At 39.7% G+C, this 21,140-nt stretch overlaps 4 protein-coding genes across 5 annotated transcripts; 2 read left to right on the top strand and 2 right to left on the bottom strand.

Moving 5' to 3' along the window:
- Nucleotides 1-745: 745 nt before the first annotated feature.
- On the top strand, nt 746-3,324 carry LOC127781781 (uncharacterized). The gene is made up of 4 exons (XM_052308823.1): nt 746-1,043; nt 1,132-1,856; nt 2,746-2,887; nt 3,046-3,324. Exons 2-4 carry the CDS (start codon nt 1,340-1,342, stop codon nt 3,104-3,106), a joined length of 720 nt encoding a protein of 239 aa, XP_052164783.1. The 5' UTR covers nt 746-1,043; nt 1,132-1,339; the 3' UTR covers nt 3,107-3,324.
- A 765-nt stretch (nt 3,325-4,089) lies between these two features.
- On the bottom strand, nt 4,090-6,876 carry LOC127781789 (uncharacterized). The gene is made up of 3 exons (XM_052308834.1): nt 6,751-6,876; nt 6,517-6,668; nt 4,090-4,546 (listed from the first exon to the last, which is right to left on the bottom strand). The coding sequence occupies exons 1-3, from the start codon at nt 6,830-6,832 to the stop codon at nt 4,466-4,468; spliced, it is 315 nt and encodes a 104-aa protein (XP_052164794.1). The 5' UTR covers nt 6,833-6,876; the 3' UTR covers nt 4,090-4,465.
- Nucleotides 6,877-10,879: 4,003 nt separating this feature from the next.
- LOC127760752 (probable glycerol-3-phosphate acyltransferase 3) lies at nt 10,880-15,247 on the top strand. The gene is made up of 2 exons (XM_052285051.1): nt 10,880-11,632; nt 13,799-15,247. The coding sequence occupies exons 1-2, from the start codon at nt 10,880-10,882 to the stop codon at nt 14,681-14,683; spliced, it is 1,638 nt and encodes a 545-aa protein (XP_052141011.1). The 3' UTR covers nt 14,684-15,247.
- Nucleotides 14,400-19,011, bottom strand: LOC127760750 (putative pentatricopeptide repeat-containing protein At1g56570). 2 transcript variants are annotated; one of them, XM_052285049.1, is made up of 5 exons: nt 18,517-19,011; nt 16,876-18,199; nt 15,189-15,426; nt 14,639-14,711; nt 14,400-14,544 (listed from the first exon to the last, which is right to left on the bottom strand). In XM_052285049.1, exons 1-2 carry the CDS (start codon nt 19,009-19,011, stop codon nt 17,012-17,014), a joined length of 1,683 nt encoding a protein of 560 aa, XP_052141009.1. In that variant the 3' UTR covers nt 14,400-14,544; nt 14,639-14,711; nt 15,189-15,426; nt 16,876-17,011. The 2 variants fall into 2 exon arrangements, with proteins under 2 accessions (XP_052141009.1, XP_052141010.1); XM_052285050.1 differs by having other exon boundaries at nt 17,156-18,199.
- Nucleotides 19,012-21,140: the final 2,129 nt, after the last annotated feature.

Below are 21,140 nucleotides of genomic sequence, written 5' to 3'. Positions count from 1 at the left end.
TTTTTAAGTTAATGAACCTAAATAACACCCATGTATAAATTGAAATACCACTGATACATTTTACTCTGTTCTCATATATATCGAAACATGTGAAAATAATAATAATTTGATAACATGTTTTCTTCCAAGTGAGAGAGTGTAGGTTGCCGATGACGTTCCAAATATTGATCGCTAGTTCTATCCTGAGTTTTGTGATCTTGATCTCTTTGATCATGGTGGAGTACAATCGACGAGTAAAATATTTTAGGTCTAAATTTTACACTGGCTGTGTCTTTCTGCCTAGTTCTTTTAATGAAAGCCATCTTAAGTTTTGTATATCGGTTAATGAACACTAGGAACTGAGGAGCATAATTTATTAAACTTTTTTAAAAAATGATAAGAGTGAACTCTCATGGCAATTCAGAGAATGTTCTCTTTTGGTTTGCTGGATTAGATGGTGGGTAGAAGGTTAGCCATAACAGCAATACGCCCTGATAATTCTGGCTGGCTATATTTAATCATTAGCCTATGAATACATGCCATCAGAAATCTGCCCAACTACCATATACCGGCTAAATAAGATTATTAGATATAGTACAAATCTAGGTAGAAATTGCAAGAGGTTCTATTAGGTCAAAAGATAATCTTTACTCCAACAAACCCTAATCATAGAGCAGGAGACAAATTATTTCTCTCCTTCCCTCCCTTATCCATATGCAAACGACTATACTAATGCAATTGGATTAGGGGCAATTAACGTTAACCTCTGCCCTTTCAGGCTCCATCCCTTGTTGCCCTTGTCCCTTCCTCTGTCTTCTTCTTCCCCTAAACGACGGACGATCGGTTCCCCATTTCGCTCCCATCGATCCCTCCTTCTCCTTCCTCCGCCTCCGCGGGCACGACGCAAGGCCGCCTCGCGCCGCCCCTGGTCGAGGATCGATCTCCCCTTCCCCTCCTCGGCTCCCGTCTCCTTCGCCCGCTTGCCGGCAGCGCCGGTCTCCGTCCCGCGAGCTGCGGTGGTGCCGCCGTCTCTGTCCCTGCTGCTGCTGCTGCTTCCGCCGCCGGTGAGCGCCCGTACCTGCGCGCGTTCTATTCATTGTTGCTGTTTACATGTGCCTTTTCTCTTTGCCCTAACCCTATGTCCTCTTCTAGATCTGGAAGCTTGTAGCAGTTTATGTGTTCCCCAGAAAGTTTGGGGGTTCAACTGACCCCTTGCCTGAAGGGAGGGAGTATTTGATTCTTGAAGAAGAGAGAGAGAGAGAGTATTTGATTCTTGAATTCTACTAGTTTGGAAGGAGGGGAGCTGCGTTATTATTATTATTATTATTATTATTATTATTATTTTTGGTTTGTTTGTTTCATGGAGTCGAAGGAAGTGCATGGCCGGGATGTGCTGGTTGATCTGGAGAAAGGGAATTGCTTGCTAATGAGAGAGGGGGGCGATAATGGGACGGATGTGAATATGATATCTAGCCAGGTGAAAACTCCATGGAATGATCTTATAGCTATGAAGGATGATCACCACATTCCTTGCTGCTCGTCACGCTCTCAAGATTTCGCCGCGAAAAGCGGAGAAGATAGGACGTCCGATGGCGAGATGAAGGTTGGGCTTTTGGATAAGTCGATGGGGGAGAAGGAGAAGAAGAAGCGGTCGAAAAAGCCACCACGACCGCCGCGACCACCTTCTGCTTCACCATTAGATGCTGCTGACCAGAAGCTCATTAGTGAACTATCTGAGCTCGCAAGTTTAAAAAGGGCAAGGATTGAACGGATGAAGGCTTTGAAGAAGATGAAGAACACCAAACCAGCTTCCTCAATTGGCAACCTGGTAGCTTTGATTATTACCATTATCTTCTGCCTCGTCATACTTTGGCAAGGTACATTAACTAATTATTTAGGATAGAAATGTTTATGTTTGTCTTGTTGTATGTGTCAGCGGATTCTTCTCTACTATGAATAAAATTGAATCACACATTTTGCTTCCAATACCTACTTTGTGAACTGGATTTTTCTAATTGACTTTGACCTAAAATTTAGTAATTGCAGCAATTGTTCGTTTGTTCGCATTGCTGTTATGTTGAATATAATGGTAGTTGAGCGATTCCTTCAGTAGGTTAGTGCATCCTGTAGATGTTTCTTTAGGTCCAAGAGTCATGTCTATATGAGTATGGTACTATGTTTGGGTCACTGTAGGCAAACTTTTTAGTATTGGCCATTCTATAGCCAGATTGTAGCATATGCTTATGTTCTATTCATATGATTACCATGGTGATATGCCAGATGCTGCTGTAGACATTTTGGTCTCATAATTGAGCCTGCTGAGCTGTTCTGCTTCTTTTTTTGTAATCCACTTAATATGTAATTTTCTTTCTGCCTCCCGTCTATTTTGCAATGATTCTGCATTTCCTTTTATTTTGCTACACTCGTGCTTTTCAATTTCCTTTTATTTTTCAGTCTTGCTTTTCATTTAATAGTTGGCCAAGTATAGTAACAATGTGTGTTCAGATGGGATGTAGGATATGTCAGGTTCCACTCCTTTGCTTGTCTTGTAGACCATACCTTCACATGTATACAGATGTAGTGAGTAAATGCATGGTTGTTAGTCTTTCCTATTTGGTGGTCTAACTTCAACCATCTGTGATTTACTATTTCTCAATCAACAGGCTTGCCGATGAAATGAATTCACTGTAAGTCATTAGACTATTTCAAACCAAAGTGATGATCGTCAGACAGGACTACCTAAAACTCATTGCTTCGATTCTACAGGGGTTTTCTCAAAGTATGGGGCGGGCATTATCTTTCATGGATCACCTATATCATCAGGCCGATCACATGGCAGCCTGTTCTCCATCCAGTTCTACAAGAAGAATGAGACGGCTACCAGCCCTCGGAGTTCTTCAGCTCCAAAGTGCGACAGCCTTTGATCTCAGCATCCATGTTATATTTTCCTATTCCGCAACCCAGATTATGTTCTCATCTACTCATGATTGTTAAAGGGCAATGCAGGTTATCCTGACGTATGTGGCACCTATTCTTGTTTAACCTGTCGTTTTTATTCTTCTGCAGCAACACGGGAATAACAACGAGATTGGAGATCCATGGTGAAGCTAGGGGGGTTACAGAATGAGTGCCGTAGCTGCCATCACTGCCTTGGCCTTTTGGTGTCATCCTGCTGTAAATTATGTTGAGTTGTTGTGGTCGTGGTCTTTTAGCACTCCATAGATTCCAAACTACAAGTGTTTACTAATTGGCATTGCTGCTCTGTGCTCTGAGTCAGCTTCTGTTATGACAATACTAATTAATCTGACTGATATAATGATATTCATGATATTTATTCTTTCTTAACTGTGTCGACACTCTTGTGAGTTGTGATTGGAACTTCAGTCAACTGTTACTAAGTACAAAGTCAATATATTTACCAAAAAAAATGTACGATGGATCTATCAAGGCGTGCAGAACTGCAGACTGTGGTGGTCAATTTGAACGTTGCTAGTTCTTGTAGCTCAAATCTGTATGAATTTTCAGTAGTTTATATATTGGTTGATTGGAATCTGGTCCCCTGATTGCACCATACCCAAAGTTCAGATCTATCACACCTTCGTAATGCTGGTGTAACTAATCTGCCAATTCAGTGTGCGGTTAGGGGTTTTATGCACCACTCATGCTGTGGGCGCTATAAATCTCAACGGCTGCTATCATTTGATTGAAATAACCACCTTTTGGAAGTACTGGTTTGATGTAACTCTGCCAATAAACATAACGGAAAGAGTTAAGGTGCAAAATAGAAATTGGTTTGAGCACTCAAACTAAGATGTAATGGACACACACATCGATGGTAATATATGTTTCTCTCTCCATGCTTGCTTAATATGTTACTCCGTCTCATTTTAGGTACAGTTGTGGGTTTCTATATCCAACGTTTGATCATCTGTTTTATTTAAAAAAAATATGATTTTTTTTAAAAAAAGTCACATATAAAATATTATTCATGTCTTATCATCTAATAACAATAAAAATACTAATCATGAAAAATTTTTAAATAAGACGAACGGTTAAACGTTGGATAAAAAACCTACAACTGCGCTTAAAATAGGACGGAGGGAGTATACGAATTCGAATTAGCCAATAAATTAGCCTATTTTTGAAGTATTTTACAACCTCAGGAAGTTCAACCTAACAATGAGAAGGCCTATTATTGGTAGGATTTGTTGTTTCACACAAGTGAAAAACGAAGTACTCAAAGCACAAGGTACAAGTCTTCAGATTCCAAGAGTTGCTAGAAAGCATGGGCATAGTTCAGACTGTTGCATAGAAATTGCACTGCAACTGCTCAATGTCTGACAAGTTCTTAAGTCCAGCGATAGCAAATCATTTTGCAAGTAGAGCACTTCAGGAGAAATCAGAAAATAACTTCATTGCATTTTCCCAGTTAAGTATAATGACAGCTGATAGTTTTCATAGTGACCCACTTCAAGACAACTCAACTTCATTGCGCTTTCTTCGCTTCTGCTTGGGGCTTCCAAAGACCAAGACGATACTTGTGAGCAAAACTCAAAATTAACTTCCTCTGCATCATAGGGAGAAAATAATTTTAAATTAATATATTCCCTAGAAATTATTTTCCCATATCTCAACACAAAGATAACAGAAAAAAGTGAACATAGTTGATAAATAAAGATAAATTTTAGGAAGAGGTTCCACCAGCCAGATCCCACAATCAATTTTATGTATCGATTAACTCGAGTGGCCACCCTGCCTTTTAAGTGCTTGGGTGGGTGAGCAACCTTAGTATACAATTTAGTGGCTTGGTCACCTTGATACTTTAGCTGGTTTGTGGTTGCAAATGCAATGGTCCCAGTTTTACTGGAGATTTGGAGAATCTGAAATATGTTTGTGTTATAGGTTAGGAGGAGCTAAATGTCACCCACAAACCTACAATGGTGTCTATTTCTTAGAAAACATCATAATCTACTGACGAAGACTTCACATGTCTCAATATACTGGCAGCAAATCATTCAATGGGATTGCCTTTAAGGTATTAAAAAAGGGACGGATTATGGAAACATAATAAATTTCCTAACCATGTGATTAACAACAGACAGCCAAGATTATTCTTCACTAGACAAACACAAATTGGTGAAGCTAGGAAGAAAAGAAGAAAAAGAAACAGTAAGAACAGAAATCAGGAGGGAGATAAATACGGTAAGAACAAGTACGACACATCTCCAAACCTTTAGCCTATGCCATCATTTTCTCTGTGAAAATGGGATCAGTTCACCCTTACCTAACAAAAAGAAATGGATATTTCCTTTAGCATGCAGGTCATAAGCTGCATGTGTGTTCACTTTGCATCGACCAAAGATCCACCATAAGTAGAAATGCAAATCCATAGAACTTTATTTGCATCCAAATATTACAATTGTACCTCTGTATTTACCATCTGGTTTATAAAATCAGGGCTATTCTGGCCTTTGGTCTTAAAACAAAAGTACTACAATTGTCTTGAAGGAAAAAAATGTGTATTTTGCACTTCAAATTTCTAAAGTCACCGTATAATTGCCAAATTCACCAAGACATCTAAAAAGCATAAAAATGCCAATTTTATGGCTTAATCAAGTAAAAATGTGATCACCCAGTGAAGAACATGCTACAGAATACCACAACTCTCTATTGAGTATTGAGTAATTCACTACCAGTTGCTACCAATAATAAAAGATACATATCAACATCTCAGGTCAAAGAGGTAAGTTCCCTTCAAAGCACGACACGATGGCAGAACTACTTAGCTTTTGCTAATTGGATTCTGAAAACTGACAACATATACCTATCCTCAAAGCAATGGTATATTCTTTTGAAAAATCTTTGCACGGACATAGCTTTATTATTCACAAGAACAACTATTTAGAAAAAAATAAAAACAGAACTTCAGATTTTTCATGTCAAATGTCTATCCAGAAATGCACAGCCTAGAGACAAATAAGCAGGAAAAGCAAAACACTGAGTTAGATAGCACATTTACCAAATTACTCTCCAACAATGTTAACCTCCAAGCACACGCCAAAATACATTTTGTCCAATCTATTGACCAAGGAATACATTGCAATCCAATCCGATTCAATACCAAGAACTCTCCCCAAAAAGCAACACTTATAATTGTTAAGTGTGTAGGGCTAAAACCCCCAGGGTTTTGTGCAACTTGGAGCCAAAAGCATGTGGTATTGTGAAATTTACTCTAAAATCAACAGTACGTATGATTTTTCAAACAAATCTACGCATAATGCAACGAGCCATAGTTTTAAGCACACAGAAATCAGTTACTCGGTTCACTACTACCAAACAAACGCAACGACATCATCCAACAATGGCAACATTATACAGCAAAATCTAACCAAAAACATACCATCACATTACGAAATGCTGAATACCCCCACTCACTAACATAATCGGCAACAACATCAAGCCGCTGCTCAAATCTGCACATGAACCAGAGACTCTACTACCAAAGGCATACCAGGGACAGACAGGTATAGGACGTACATGCTTGCAGGGGATGCCGAGCTTCTTGAGCCGCAGCGTGCGGGTCTCGAGGAGCCTCTGGAGGTCGCCTCCCACCGCCTCCTCCACCTTCGCGGCGTGCGTTTCCACCCCCTTCCCGACCCCGTTGAGGAACTCCACCACGCCGACCTTGGCTGCGCCCGCAGCAATCGAGCTCCAATCACAATAACCAAGAGGGAGGAGGCGGAGGAGGAGGAGGAGACGAGAGGGGGTTACCTTGGTAGGGCTGGGAGTGGAAGGATCTCGCCGGAGTTCCGGCGCCGGCGAGGAGGCGGCGCGATGCGCACGCGAGAGCCATGGGGGAGAGAGAAGCTGGAGAGAGACGCGGAGGCGGAGGCGAGGGCTAATGGGCCGGCGAGTGATGTAGGTGCTCTTCTTTTTGGGCCGCAAAATTGCCACAACACTCGAATTTCATTTCTAGAATACGGCCCAAAACTGGCCCAACCAAACAGCATCCAAGATGTGATTTTGTGGGCCTCTGAATCCGATGCGATTTAATTATTTATTTCGTCTTTTTTTTTTCTGTAAAATAGGCACGCGACATTTGCATGATGTATGGCTATTTTTATCAGCAGAACAGTATTTTAATGTAAAAAAATTATAATGTATATATAAGGTTTGGATGTATTTTAGTTCAAGGAAATAAAATGAGCTGTCTCCTCTATATTTGTTTTTCATTTTGTAGAAATATCTGCTTAGTGCTCACGTACAGCCTCTTTTCGTTTGGATAGGTGAGAGTATCTCTTCGGAAATTAGAATATGAGTGAAGCTGTATCCATTAATTCAAATCAATTCTAAAGGATTTGTTTTCCTTTTTGTTTTTTCAGAAAAATAAAAAGATAGCCCATATCGTTTGGATAGGTGAGTGCGTTTGGTTAGAGGAAATTGTTTTGAGGGGACAGGAGTCTAGGGGATGGAGTTGTTGTGTTGTTTGGATGGTGGAAGAGGGTTCTACTAGAGATTGGAGAAGGGGCTATTGATAGCAACACATTTTCAATACCTATGGGGAAGATAATTGAAAAGAAATTTTTCTCTTTAGTAAGATGAGATTTTGAGTCATACATTATGACTTAAAATTCAATTCCTCTGAACTCTATATGATCCTCATCTTTACTAACAAACAAGGATGATGAGTAAAAATATAACTCCCAACGAGCAATTCCTGCATCAACTTCCTCCTCTAAAAGTCTAAACTCCATATTCCCTTCTCATAAATTGTCAAACACATTGTAATGGTCACACATAAATTGGGATAGTGATATCTCGATTAAGGGTACAGAAAAAACCCATGCGTGCTTTAAACATGGCTTATTTTGAGGGACCATATATATCATCACTTTGGATGGAGGGATAAGTGTAATACATTAATCATTGCATAATAAAATTGATCAATTTGGGTCAAGATCGAATAGGTGAAGCCATCACTCATGTTGGATATTATATTTTGGTTTGAGCATCCTGCATTAACAACAAAAATAAGTTGGTATAGGAATTTCTAATTGAGAGAGTCACACACTTCATAAAAATAATATGCATTTTTAACGAAAGCTTATATCCAGGAATTGAATATGTGATTCCCGTTCCCAACCAACTCATTAAATAGCAAGAACTGCCTTCTCTATTCATTCTTTAGGTGTACTAGCTAATTCTTAATTCTGCAATGCAAAATAAAATAAAATATCTTAATGCGAATAATTTCCCACATGATGTTTTCCCTCTAAAAAAAGGCCTAGGGAACTTGTTTTCAACTCATTCCCTACTAGAAAAAGCAGTAGGGGACATGGTGAGTTCTAGTAGTGCTTGGAAATACCCACAGTTTAATGGCAGAGATTTTTAGAAGTGAGAAATAAAACAATGTTTATACTAAAACATGACAAATTCAAATGGAAGTGGTAAAAGCACATCAAGTTCAAATTTGTTCCTTTCCTATACGGTTAGTACCCAGTAACCAGCCATAATATGATTTAGAAAAATATAAATTCTGTACATACAAATCGATGAAGTTAATTATTGCATTCAATTTGCATTAAAATAGTAGGCTTAGAATAACTATTTTTTAGAATATTTCAAGCACTTGAAATCGGGACAATTTTACACATAAGTAGCGCCACCGTTGTTACATAAGCCTACATGCATCTAAAGCCTTAATTTTGATAAAGATACCTAATGGATATTTGAAACTAGGCGTTGTCAGTTTTGAAATATTCTAAGTGTTGTTTTTGTGATTCAGATGAAACAATACAAGATCTATTTTTTGTTTGTCATTTTGCAAAGTTCATATGGCGCGCGATTCAAATAGCTTTTGGCCTACCACCACCTATTAGTTTTTCTAATATTGGAATATGGTTGCAAGATGTTTCAAAAAGGCTAAAGAATCTTATTTTGGTTGGAGCAAGTGCTATGTGTTGGGCAATATGGATAAGTCATAATGACGTAGTTTTTGAGAAAACAAATGATCTTTCACCTATGCAGGTAATCTTCACATCTATGCATGTAATCTTCAGGGGCACCCATTGAATTCGATTCTAGGCTTTGTTGCAAAAGGAGGAGGAACAACACCATATAAAAGCGGTGTGCCGTCTTTTGGAGACTTCTATTGGAGATATTCACCAAGCATGGATGGAAGTTTACTAATAGGATATATGCTTGATAATCCATATATTTACTTTATAGTTGTTTCCTTTATAGCATTTACTGCTTTATGGTGAAGTTAACAAGTACCACATCCACATTATTGTAATAATTAATGGATCTGTGCATCACATGATGCAGGGATTTTTATTCCATTATCTAAAAAATAAATTCTGTATATACAAATCGATGAAGTTAATTATTGCATTCAATTGCATTAAAATAGTAGGCTTACAATAACTTTTTAGAATATTTCAAACACTTGAAATTGGGACAATTTTACACATATAAGTAGCGCCACGTTGTTACATAAACCTATATGCATCAAAAGCCTTAATTTTGATAAGATACCTAATGGACAATTGAAACTTAGGCGTTATCAGTTTTGAAATATTCTAAAACCTAGCTAGGGGCACATAAATGAAACATTAATATTGAACTCATTCACTTGATCCATTACTCAACGCACTTCTCACCTGTTGAGTAATGATCTTAATTAAATGAGCCCCTCTAAAGTTTGAGGCAAATTAATTAACACATTTTGTTCATCATCTCCGAGCTATATGTATCCTCATGAAACTGATCTGCTGGTCATTGAATCAAATTAACTTTAATAGATAACTAATGATTTCTCTTCTTTTACCCATAGTTTTTAGCCAACCCCAAATACTTTATCATTGATGCTTCACATGACATGATCAATCCCGCAGGTTAGATCAATTGCATCAGAGTTTATATGTTTGTTAAAACCTTGCTCAATTAGTACGTATAAGATAGAGTAAAACAGTTGGACTCTATATATCACATTAACTCTACTTTAAAAGAAGAAAATAAATTACCCGTGAAACGACAAAGGGCTGGTTAATTAGTAGCACATGTTAACAACAGGTATGTACCTCGATTATTTTAGGAAAAAAAAGAATGCAAGGTTAATTTTGAATAATATTAGAGTAAATATATTAATAGGAAGGAGGTAGTGTGTACCTCAATCGCTCATGCTTTTAGGTGAGGGGTCATCATCAATTATGTTTCTTCTAGGAATGAACAAACAAAGAGAGATCAAGCCGGCCTGCACCAAATATATTACCTTTTCAATTCTGACACTCTCACAAAAAGTATTACCAGAATGGCGACATGCTCTGACCACTGCGCTAATGTATGACCAGCAACCCTGGTTAAATTACTGGCAATTTTGGATCATTTCACCAGCAGGCACACAGTGTGACTTTCTGAGCACAGTGACGATTATTAATTATCATATGGTCCTTGCAGTGATAAATAATGGTCAACTGCTTGTCACTTTCTCTGTGTCCACAAGTGGTGAATATGGTAAACTTGTATCATATATATCTGTCTTTACTGTCCTTAGCAATGTTTTGTCCTTGACTACTTCTGATTAAGGGCTTACGCGTAACGTACCCTAATTTGCATTTTACAGCCAACCAAGCTTAATAAGCAACAGAATCAAACTGTAGCTTGTTTGGTCAAATCAAAACCAGTGATCTCGATCAGCTAATCAATTTGACATCTGAACTTATCTTTTAGAAATAGCTCACAATCAAGTCACTATAGCTGCCTACAAGCTTTTTGTTGCTCTTATATATGCGTACGGCGGCTGCCCTCTTGCAGTTGCACCTTGCAACCTTCATCAAATAAACAAGAAGCTAGGTCGAACTACACCTCAAAAACAATTCTTTTGAGTGCACATACACATATGGCATCAGATCCCTCCTCCGGCCACACTAATTTCTACCGATTTGTTCGCCGGTGGCTGGCAAATCCGCTAGGTCACCACCAGCACCATCATCTCCGGCGAAGCACCAGTACTGGGATCTCATCATCAACCTACCCTAGGATCATCCCAAGATGCCCATCATCATCATCATCGGCGCAAGACCGGGATCGCCTTCGAGACAAGACGATGATCCTAGATGTAGAAGGAGGGATCCTAATGTCATCTTCTACCTTCCCTTACTTCATGCTTGTGGCCATGGAGGCAGGTGGTTTCCTCAGGGGCTTCATCATGCTATGCGTTCACCTTGTCCTGTGGTGCCTGGCGCCGCTGCTGCCGGAAGAGGTGAAATTGAAGGTCATGGTGATGGTGTGCTTCTTTGGGTTGAAGGAGAAGAAGGTGGCTAGGGTTGCGAGGGCGGCGCTGCCGAAGCACTTCCTAGAGGGTGTAGGAATGGAAGGGCTTGAGGCTGTGAGAGGGGTGAAAAGTGTGGTAGGGGTGAGCAGGGTGATCCCTAGGGTTATGGTGAAACCATTCCTGGAAGATTACCTAGGTGTGGATGTGGTTGTGGGGAGAGAGGTGAAGATGGTAAGAGGTTTTTATGTTGGTTTATTGGAGAACATGAGTGATGGAAGGTTAGAGCTGGCAGATCTGGAAGGAGAAGAAATGATAGGGTTTGGAAGCAGCTCAGGATATTCTGGCCATGATCACCACCATCTTTTCTCTTGGTGCAAGGTTAGATGGCACATATGCATGCATGAATTATATGATTAATCCTTGTTTTGCCTACTGCATAAATTGCAAGACTCTTGTTAGAAATATATACTGAATAGGTCTTCTTCATTTTTTTTTATTTTTGGTTTTCTTGCATCAATTTGATGTGTTTTAATTGCAATAGATCTGTTAACTTTATTTTCAACATGATATGCATGTTCTTTGATATCTTCTTGAAATACCGTAGAAACTTTATAATTATCCATCACATCATAAGTTGGGACTTCACATATTCATATACTTCATCCGTTTCATATTGTAAGACTTTTTGGACTTATCTAGATTCATCGATCAATGTATATATGTTTTCTACATGTGTCTAGATTTATTAACATCTATATGAATTTGGGTAATCCTAGAAAGTTTTACATTGTGAAACGGAGGAATAAGTACTTGTTTGCATACCACTTGGGATGGGAATTTGGAAATGGGTCAACATGTTGGAAATCATTGACCCACCGTTGTCAACTAAATCAAGTAAAATGTACCTTTACAAGTTCATGTCATGAAATTTAGTTAAATATATATGAACCAGTACTTTTAGTTGATTTGCAAAACTAGGGTGAGTCAATATAATTAATTCTCTCCATCCCTGTACTTACCACCAAGATACCAATTGCATTATCCATGCATGAATCATTAATTTGTGCACATGTTGTCATGTTCCCTACAACAAAGATATCATACATCAGGGAGAGAGATAGGTTTGACATCATGATGTCAGACATATGCATGATAAACTTAGAATATAGGAACCCATATATATCATATATGGTATGGAATTGGTATTCTGAAACTGGAGAGCTTAACTTACCACCATGACAATCACTTGTGCACTAGGAAAATTATATAATAATAATTGAAACTAGAGGCTTCCTCATTGGGATATACTATAATACAGGGTCGAACACTCGATCTTGAAAAAAATAAGCTGGCTCGAACCACGTAGCATGCAATTAAGCAGCATCACTTTCACATGCATTAAATCCAATGACCACGAAACATACCTACGTGATTTAATTAATTCCTGAATCTAACTCACTGTAGCTTACACTTCCTACATCGTTAAGGGGCATCTTATATATATTTGCATAAGTTAGGTAGGATTTTTGTAGCAGCTAGTGGTAGTTGAAAATGGTCAAAGGCTCCCATAAATTCCAAATATAAGAATCTTATTCACTATAAATGCACGAATATAATGCATCAGCCGCCATATAGGAATTAATATATATAATCATCCAAAAAGAAGAAAGTACGGTACCTTGATGGTAGAAAGGTGGCATGAACTTGCTTGAACATCTGAACACTGAACGGCAATGAGCTAGCTATATATAGTACTATAGAGTGTGTGTGTGTGTGTGTGTGTGTGTGTGTGTGTGTCGCCAACTTTAGCTTCGTAATATTGCATTTTAATTGCAGTTTTGCCCGTAAGCTTGAAACCAGGGAAAAGGGCAAAAACACACAAGGAGTAGTTTGATGAAATGGTTTAGGCTAACTTGATTATAAGTTTATATGATCTCATGGTGCAAGTAACCGATCACAGTTAGCTTGAGAATCTTATTAATATTGTTAGTTGTTACTTGGAGGGAGTGAACAAATCATTAGCTGTCAACACGCTATAGGTTCTCTTCATTTTCAGTATCATTAATTCTAACCAGCAGACATTGACAAAAAAATATCTGTTCTGTTTGGGTGAGAGAATTTTATCCAAATGTAGGGATATGAATTGCAAATTTGAGAATTCAAGGATCAAGGATTAATCTGTGAGCATGAATAGTCCCTTTTAGAAAAAGGATTGATAGATAACATGAGTTTGAGAGCTGTTTTCATTTAACTGAACCATCAGGTACATATCCTGAATTATCTGTGATAAGTTTGAACAGTTCTGAATTCTAGAGACAAGCCAATATTTGGTAGCAGTAGTTTCTCCTAATTCTGGAAATTCATTAATTCTACCAATTTTCCATCAGCGTGTGCGGTAGGAATTTCCAACTTTTGAGAGCTATTCATTTTCACTTTTCACTTTAATCTGCAAGTTATTTCAATGCTGAATAAACCCAGCATATAATTTAAGCCAGTGGGGGATTGGGTGTGAAACATAATCCAGTTTCCTTTCTTCACCTGCAGGAGGTTTACCTGGTGACTCCAGAAGAAAAACGAAAATGGTCACCCTTGCCAAGAGACCAGTACCCCAAGCCCTTGGTCTTCCATGATGGAAGGCTGGCCTTCAGGCCAACCTTTCAAGCCACCCTAGCCATGTTAACATGGCTCCCATTTTCCCTCCCCCTCACCATCTTCAGAACACTCATCTTTGTCACCCTCCCCTACCCTGTTTCTGTGGCGATCGGATCCGTATTCGGAGTCAGAACCCGTGTCATCAACTCCCCTGTTGGTCAGGCCAAAGCTGATCACCCAAGAAACCCAAAGGGGCACCTCTACGTGTGCAACCACCGGACGCTGCTCGACCCGGTCTACATTGCAGCGATGCTCAACAAGAAGGTCTCGGCCGTCACCTACAGCGTCAGCCGCCTCAGCGAGTGGATATCGCCGATCCCGACCATCCGGCTGACCCGGGATCGCGACGAGGACCGGAGGAGGATGGAGGAGGCGCTGCGGCGGGGCGACCTGGTGGTCTGCCCCGAGGGGACGACCTGCCGCGAGCCCTACCTCCTCCGGTTCAGCCCGCTGTCGCTGGAGCTCGTCGACGAGGTCTACCTGGTGGCTCTGGTGAACTGGTCCGACATGTTCTACGGCAACTCCACCGGAAGAAGCAAGTGCCTGGACAGCTTCTACTACTTCATGAATCCGCGCCCGGCTTACGATGTCGAGTTCATGGAGAAGGTGCCAACCAGGATGGTCGTGGATGGCAAGACCTGTGAGAGCAAACATGTGGCCAACATGGTGCAGGGTGAGATTGGTAGAGTGCTTGGGTTTGAATGCACCAAGTTCACCCGTGAGAATAAGTACCTGGCGCTGGCAGGAAATAGAGGGGTTGTTGATGCAAACCAGTGATGTGCTTCAGAAATTCTTGGTAGAGGTCCTGTCACAAAATAGTCACAATAACAACATGGCTAGGTTGCTAGCTAGCTCTTGGTCATGGTATAACTATATCTAGAACTTGATAGAATTCTGAGAAAAGTTAAGCATATATGTGCCCATTACAAAGGTAGATTTATCTGTTTGATATGTATGGCAATTCAAATTACAGGTGTTGCTTTTAAGTTTCCTTCAGGTACATAAGTTCAATTTAACCCATTGTATGATCTTAGAGTGGTATAGTTACATTCTATTAAACTATTATTTTTACAGAAGTTACATCTCTATATGTACCAAGTCCAAAAATTAATGAGGATCATATGTTAGTCCTTAAATCTCTGTACAATGTTGTGTTGTGCGTGCGTAAGGTTTGACTCATGCAGATCCTTTTATGTGTGTATAAAACATTGCAGCCAGAAGTGCTCAACATAGACAGCATTTGTATGATTCATAAAATGGATTAATAACTCAATATCATTACCTGATCGCTATATACTTACTAAATAACTCACTGCTATAGTATACATGATGTCTCCAGCAACGGTGTTAGTGCCTCTGCCTTTCAGATTGCAGCTGTTTCTTCCTATTACCGAAGCAATCACTGGAAGCATTCTCCAAAGTGCATATCTCATTCTTCCGAGTAAAAAAGAAGTCCCTAGCTAAAACGCACATGTCGAACGTAAATATCTTCTCTTTTTCTTTTTCGCGAACATAACCATCTGAAATGGTTAGCAAGTGCATATTTTCAGTCACATGAATTTATCAGCATCAAACTGAGACCATATACGAGAAGCTAATATAAACATATACCAAAATCGAAACCCTCGTTTTGTTGATCAACATGAATATTATGTGAAGGATAGGCCAGCCATTCAAACTTTAAGAGGATGCAAACAACATATTTTGTGACAACAATGACGTTCCACCAAAAATAAGACATGTCACATGAGAAAAAGACTGACCTGAAACCTACTGAAGTCATCCAGTTGGGGTGGTATGATTATGAACACTAAACTTTTTTGCCACTGTCACAAGACATGCTATCTTCTATGTATCCCAGTCAACAGTCACGAATAGAAGCTGGTCTTCTAAACATTACCCCAACTGCCCAAGTTCAGCTACTCAACTTTAGTTGCACTTCTAATCTTCAAAATTTTATCAACCAAATTCCCAAGGCTTTTTTTAACCGATATAGGTGGGCATGTAAACAACAGGTTTATGCTGACTTTTACTAATAAAATGCACCATACTCAGCCTTCTTAGCTTGTGAAAGCTGCATAGATGATACATAAAGCCATCCAAAATCTGTGTACCAGGATAGTACTCAGAAGTAGAAGCGAAGGAGCAGCTCAATCCTCAAAATTCAGAGCTCATGTTAAGAAACACAAGTCATAAAAATTGATTATGCTTAGTTTAATGGTTCTCCTATTTCACTCAGACATATATACAGGGGCACAAACAAAGCAAGAAGTACTACTAGAGATGCTTGTACCAACCATGACCACCCAATATCAGTAAATATTCTCAGAGGTTCTCCTGTTGCATCAGACATAATACAGGGGAACAACAAAGAAAAATTTCCTACTAGCGAAGCTTGTAGAAACCATCCTCACCTAATATCCATTCAGTTGTTTTGCTGAAAATGTTTTAACTCTTTCTTCAGGTATAAGACACCACTCACCTCTTGTTACTATATTTGCTATCATATTTACCAATCACTCTAAAAGATATGTTTTCAATATAACGTAGAGGGTGTTGCTAGGAGGTAAACAGGGCCACAGAAGCCTTGAGGGATTGCAAGATCCTCCCAATCAATTGATTTCACTGTCCCAGCTGCTATCAAATTAATTCCAACACCAATTTAGAGCTAACTGAATAATTCCAATAAATATTTCCAATCAATGTTCAGGTCCACAGCTCTTTCATTCCTAGGATTATTAATTGTTGTCATAACTCGTAAATGAATTTCGTACGTTGCATGAAAGCTCAAATTTGGATCATTAGTATATAGCAAGAACTAACAGCGAAAAAAAAATCATGATTACTTGTTTTCCATATGCAAGTGGGAAACCATAAACCATAAAATTGAGAGAATAAATAGATTGGTATTTCTCTAGGTATATTTGCTTTAATAACTAGTTAAAGTTTTTCTGAAGATCCAGAGGTACCTCTTGTATCTTCATTAGATTTCGTCTACAATTGTTTGGTTCTGAACAGGTACTTCACAACTCACAACACCAAACTCCAGCACCAATCTAAGCAAATGTTTGATTTCAACTGATCGAGTGTTCAAACACCAATGAGTTATGTAGCTTTAAAGATAATGTGGCAAAATTCACTTCCAACATCATCCATGTGTTGAGACAAGATATGCAATACTTCATCTGCCAAACAAACTTGAGGGCTGCTACTGTCAGCTGCGGTAAAGCTATACATCTTATCCATTACCTCTATCCAACTGATTCCAGCCTCCTTCCTGCTCCCTATGCCTCTCAAAGACCTCCTTGTAAAAGCATACTCGCCCCATTTACTACCTGCAGCATATATACTTGCAAGCATGATATAATTCTTCACATCATCAGGATTGATCTCAGTGATCTTTCTTGCAGCTAGTCTGCCCATCTCCACATTATTATGCATCTTGGAGGCACCAAGCAATGCTCCCCAAACATATTCATCAGGAGCAAATGGCATCGTATCAATTAGGTCCAAGGCTTCTCTCAGCCTACCAGCACGAGCAAGGAGATTGACGACACTACCATAAACCTCCTTGTTAGGCTGCAAATTATACTCATTTATCATTGACCTGAAGAAATTCCATCCTTCATCTTCTAAACCAGCATGGCTGCAAGAACTTATTAGGCTCAGGAACACAACATGGTCAGGATGCACCCCAGCATGGATCATGGAACTGAAAAGTTGGACAGCCTCATTTCCATAACCATTCATTCCATACCCAGCAATCATCGATGTCCATGAAAACTTGTCCTTGCAACCCATCCTGTCGAACACATTTTTTGCATTTGTTATGCTCCCACACTTTGAGTACATGTCCACGAGGGCATTGCCCATTTGTAGGTCATCACTGTAACTTCTCCGAAGAACGGCCCCATGAACCTGCTTCCCGCATCTCAGCGCCGCAAGATCAGCACAGGCTGATGTAATGCTAGTTAAAGTGAAGCAATTTGGCTCATCATTCATCTCAAGAAGGAGCTGCAAGGCCATTAGAGGATCACATTGGCTATACCCAGCAATCATGGTATTCCAAGTGATCAAGTTCCTCTCAGGAGTTCCATCAAAAAGGCTTCTTGCATCCAAAATTCTTGCACAAGTGCAGTACATGTCGATCAGAGAATTTACAACAGCAAGGTTCACATCAAGAGCTTTCTTTATGCACTGCAAATGAAGTTGCTGCCCAAGACATAAGTCGATTACCAATGTACATGCATGGAGTGCAATAGAGCATGCAAATGTGCTCAATTCGAAACCATCCTGCACTGCACAAATAGTATAAAATGAAAAAGGACATATAATCATAATGAATCTGGCAATATCAATTTCCTGTTGGCAGCATAAACCGTAAAATTTGTGTTTGATTTGTATGAAAACTTATATTTGAACTTGAGGACCAATACCCATTATTTCTGATTTGTACTACAACAATGAAGGTCATAGGGTTCGCTTGGTCACATAGCCACAGTAACAAAATAATTTATCTATCCAGTTTTTACTAAACACATGACAATAACAGGAAATTGCACAAAGCAGCGCAGCATAGATGATTTGCGAAGAGTAGGAGATATCCACACCTTAAGCATCGTCTTGAACAACCGCAGCCCCGTGCGCTCCTGTCCCCACCTGGCATACCCAGCGATCATCGACGTCCACGACGCGGCCGTGCGCCCGCTCCCCAACGCATCGAACAGCCTCCTCGCGTCCACGACGCCCTCCGCGAGCGACGCGTAGGAGTCGATGAGCGCGTTCACGACGTACGGCATGCGGTCCACGCCCCGCCGCACCGCGACGGCGTGCAGGGGCATCGCCGTCGCGGGGGCGCAGGGGCCGCGGCACGCGGTCAGGACGCCGGACAGCGTGTACTCGTTGGGGGCGGCGCCCGCGGCGACCATGCGCCGGAACACATCCAGCGCCTCGCGGCGGAGCCCGTTGGAGGCGTACCCGGAGAGCATGGCCGTCCACGCCACGACGTCGCGTTCGGGCATTTCGTCGAACAGTGCGCGGGCGTGGCAGACCGCGCCGCGCGAGCACAGGGAGCTGATGAGGGTGGTCGCGTGCTTCTGAGACATTTGCGGGTTATTGGGCTTGAGAGGGCCAATACCTTGTTGAAGTAGTACTCCCTATTGGGCATTTATCGGGCCGGGCCGGGCCGGGCTTATGTTGGGAAATTAGGCCCAAGACAAATCGGCTGGTTGTGAGCCAGAAATTGATGGCAGCTTGAAAATGCTTGATACGGATCATTGTCTAGTGGAGTATAGGCCGATTTATCCATGATAATCTCAGTATAAAATGTGAAGAAAAAAACAAACAGCGTCAGGATGAATCTAAACTCTTCAGGCCTTGTTTTTTTTTAAGGAATTCAAGCCTTGATTTTCGTGTTTTATCAGGTCGCTCAGGCTTGTGCTACGAGGAGACATTGCGTGATGATGATAGGACCAACTTTTGGTAATTTAATGGAGGGCACGGTATCTCCAAAAAATTTTTTGTTCTTGTGAAACAGGGAGTATCTCCAAAATGTTGGCAGATGGGAAAACCAAATATTTTGATGCACGTATTCTAATTTATGTACTGTGCTTCCCACATGGTTATTTCACCTTTGAAATTAGGGAGATACAACCAAGTCAGACTAAATGGGTCTCCCTCTCCAAAATGGGCAAATAACTTGTACATGATGAAAACAGACATGAATCAGCTCTATCATTTCCGTTTTCATAGTTTTTACGGAATCAAAGATGAAATCGGAATCCCTAATGCAAAAACGGAATCTAACTTTATTGACTACAAATACCTAGCGAATACGACAATATATATTTATGAAGATATGAAAACAACTCTAACGGGGCTTCTCAAATTAACGAAGAGATGTAACTCATTGTATTTTCTAAAACAATAAATCAATATTTCTATTTTTTATCAATTAATAATAATATAACTAGTTGTACATTTTACTTTTCAAGATAACTACAGTATGCAATAAATGCATTCATCTATATTTGTAAGTAATATGACATGGCCTAATATAGTCATTAGGCAAAAGAAAAACATATCTAAATTAAAGCACCGGATTAAAAAAATGTCCCCATTCAACAATCAACCTCAAATACTCATTACAAATCTGAATATCTAGAGTAGAAGAAGGCTGAAGCTAATCAACTTTATATGAAAAGTAATGCGTTTTCGATTCCAAGGAAAAAATGGGTATTCATTTCCGCAAAGTTTTTGAATTCGTTTCCGGAAAGTTTCCGCTCGATTTGGTTTCTGACGGATAATAGCTTTACCATATTCATTTCTGTTTGAAGAGAAAATTTCGAATTAATTTGTTTCTGCTTCCAAACTTTTCTGAAAAAATTCCGACCAACATTTTCCATTTCCAAAAACACTTCCGAAAACTTTTCAAACCTTTAACCTACTTCAAATACCATGGATGGATGGCATGAACCCCATATCCAAATGAACATTCTAGCTCCACGTAGCATCCTCATCTGTTTATGCAGTCCACCTGTCAATGTAGAGCGGCGCGGCACAAGTAGCTTGACACAGCTTCAGCAATGAGAACTGAAAGCTACTCCGTCTGTAAAAATAAATAAATAAAATCTAGCGATTTGGACATATAGCTAGAGACTATCTTTTTCTATGACCTATACAGTATATTTCTCAGAATAAACCCAACCCTTCATCCCAAGACGAATTTAGTGGTGAGAAAAAAAGACTGTGGTGCTTATTAGTAGATAAATTATAGTATTGGTGTGTGGATAGGTAAATGGTATTGTAAGGTTAAAAACTATCAATTCGTCGATAAAACTAGAAAAAAGTTTGGACAAGTTTAGGCTGCGTTCTAATTTGAGCTAGTTAATCCCTCATTTAATATGAACACGTTTTCTAAACTACTAAATAGTGTATTTCATACATTATTCACATGCTAATGACTTATCTCGTTTTTTGTACAGATAACTAGATACTCCCTTCGTTTCACAATGTAAGTCATTCTAGCATTTCCCACATTCATATTGATGTTAAATCTATCTAGATTCGTTAACATCAATATGAATGTGGGAAATGCCAGAATGACTTACATTGTGAAATGGAGGAAGTAATGTTAACCGCTACATAGAACACACTTAAAATCTAGGGAATGATTTATTTTTGGAACCAGGGAGTATATATACGCGCCAGCTGATCTGAAACGGTGACAATCCAA

The sequence above is a fragment of the Oryza glaberrima genome, chromosome 1 (genome assembly GCF_000147395.1).
Source record: "Oryza glaberrima chromosome 1, OglaRS2, whole genome shotgun sequence".
Taxonomy (NCBI): Eukaryota; Viridiplantae; Streptophyta; class Magnoliopsida; order Poales; family Poaceae; genus Oryza; species Oryza glaberrima.
The sequence above is the reverse complement of the archived record's forward strand: the minus strand, read 5'-3'. Positions and strand labels throughout refer to the sequence as shown.